The 1,639-nt window shown below is 34.8% G+C and overlaps 1 protein-coding gene across 4 annotated transcripts in view; it reads left to right on the top strand.

Annotated features, from left to right (window-relative positions):
* The window catches only part of LOC106465367, a 26,452-nt gene that overhangs the window by 5,168 nt on the left and 19,645 nt on the right, over window positions 1-1,639 (top strand). For all 4 annotated transcript variants that reach the window (XM_022393243.1, XM_022393242.1, XM_022393244.1 and 1 more), the window contains exon 2: window positions 318-508. In XM_022393243.1, coding sequence (XP_022248951.1) covers window positions 344-508 — 165 coding nt within the window. In that variant the 5' untranslated portion in view covers window positions 318-343. The remainder of the gene's footprint in view (window positions 1-317; window positions 509-1,639) is intronic.

Genomic DNA, 1,639 nt, shown 5'->3' with positions numbered 1-1,639 from the left:
AGTACAGGTTGATGCATGTAAAATGACTGTACAAGTACAGGTTGATGCATGTAAAATGACTGTACAAGTACAGGATGATGCATGTAAAATGACTGTACAAGTACAGGTTGATGCATGTAAAATGACTGTACAAGTACAGGTTGATACATGTAAAATGACTGTACAAGTACAGGTTGATACACAGTCATGGCTGTCTAAATGTTTTTTGTTTTAATATGTTTTCTTTGAATTTTACTTAAATCTTGTATGTTCATTGGTAGTTTAAAGTTTTTTTAAGCTTCTAAATTGATAATAACTATTTGTTTTTTTTTGTGTAGGGTTCCAGAATACTGCATGAGAAGCCATGAATCAAGTATCTCCAATATCATCTTTGGCACCTCACTGGCAGAACTTCTTGCCTTATGCCTTTTTTGTTCTTGTGGTCATGTCTCAGACCTTTGTTGTTTGTTCTTCTAATTCGGATGACATGTGTGTAAATGATAACAAAACAAAAGATTGTTCTTGGATGGTGTGTAAAATTTTTATTATGTATGGTCATGTTTAAGTCAGTGGTGTAAAATAATGAAAGATGTGTAAAAGAAGATTTGTAAAATCAATTAATGAAAGATGATATAAAAGAAAACTGACAAGGATTGACCAAGGGAATTCTTGTCTTACTAAGCTATCAACTTTATTTAAGGATGTCACTGGTTAGCTCAAAAAATTAAATTGGTGGGGTTGGGGAAAGACTGGTTAGTCGGTTAATAGGGTGGTTTGATGTAAATAATAGGTTCTTGTTAATGAAGTCTGGTCAAACTGGGCACTTGTTACTAGTGGTGTGATTCAAGAATTAGTGCTTGGACCTTTGCTTTTTCTAATTTACATTAATGATTTTAAGAGGGGCATAATTATTAAATTAGTACAGTGTGCAGATGACGCTAAACTATTGGGCATTTCTAGCTGCACTGAGGCCTAATACCCAGTGCTGTCAAAATGCCGTGGGAGCTGGGGATTTCTTCAAGTAACATATGCAAAGCAACCACGAGATTTATAACTTCATCAATAATTTCTATTTAAATACAATCTTACCAACACAGTTTGTAGTTGTATTATATGTTCTGATTTATTGTATCATGTATATGGGTAATTTAGAAAGGAACCTTACAAATTCAGTTTGAAACAATTAAAATTTTTTTTTTTCCAAAGACAAGGTTTATCTGTCCTAAAGTGCTTCAAATTTAGCTCCAGAAACAAAATTTAGCTGTCCTGAAAATGCATAAAATTCACTTTTGGTCAGAGGCAAAGCCCCCCTCCCCCTGAACTCCTGCTTGGGAAAGACCTCCAGATTCCGATCTACTTTTGAAACATACATTTTTACTTTTAATAATAATGATAGTTCTGAATACTAATGTCTTATGACAAATATAATTAATTATAATCGTGCTTCACTGGCTCATAGAAGGCACTCACATCACAACAGTTGTTGAAAAATAACATAGCTAGCTGTTGTATTGAGGAAATATAGTCTTTCATTTATGTCTTTTTGTTTTTTATTATTACCTGAACAATCGCCCAACGTGGCCAGGGGGTTAGGGCGCTCGACTCGCAATCTGTGGGTCGCGGGTTCGAATCCCCATCCCACCAAACATGCTCGCCCTTT

The sequence above is a fragment of the Limulus polyphemus genome, unplaced genomic scaffold (assembly GCF_000517525.1).
Source record: "Limulus polyphemus unplaced genomic scaffold, Limulus_polyphemus-2.1.2 Scaffold1922, whole genome shotgun sequence".
Taxonomy (NCBI): Eukaryota; Metazoa; Arthropoda; class Merostomata; order Xiphosura; family Limulidae; genus Limulus; species Limulus polyphemus.
The sequence above is the reverse complement of the archived record's forward strand: the minus strand, read 5'-3'. Positions and strand labels throughout refer to the sequence as shown.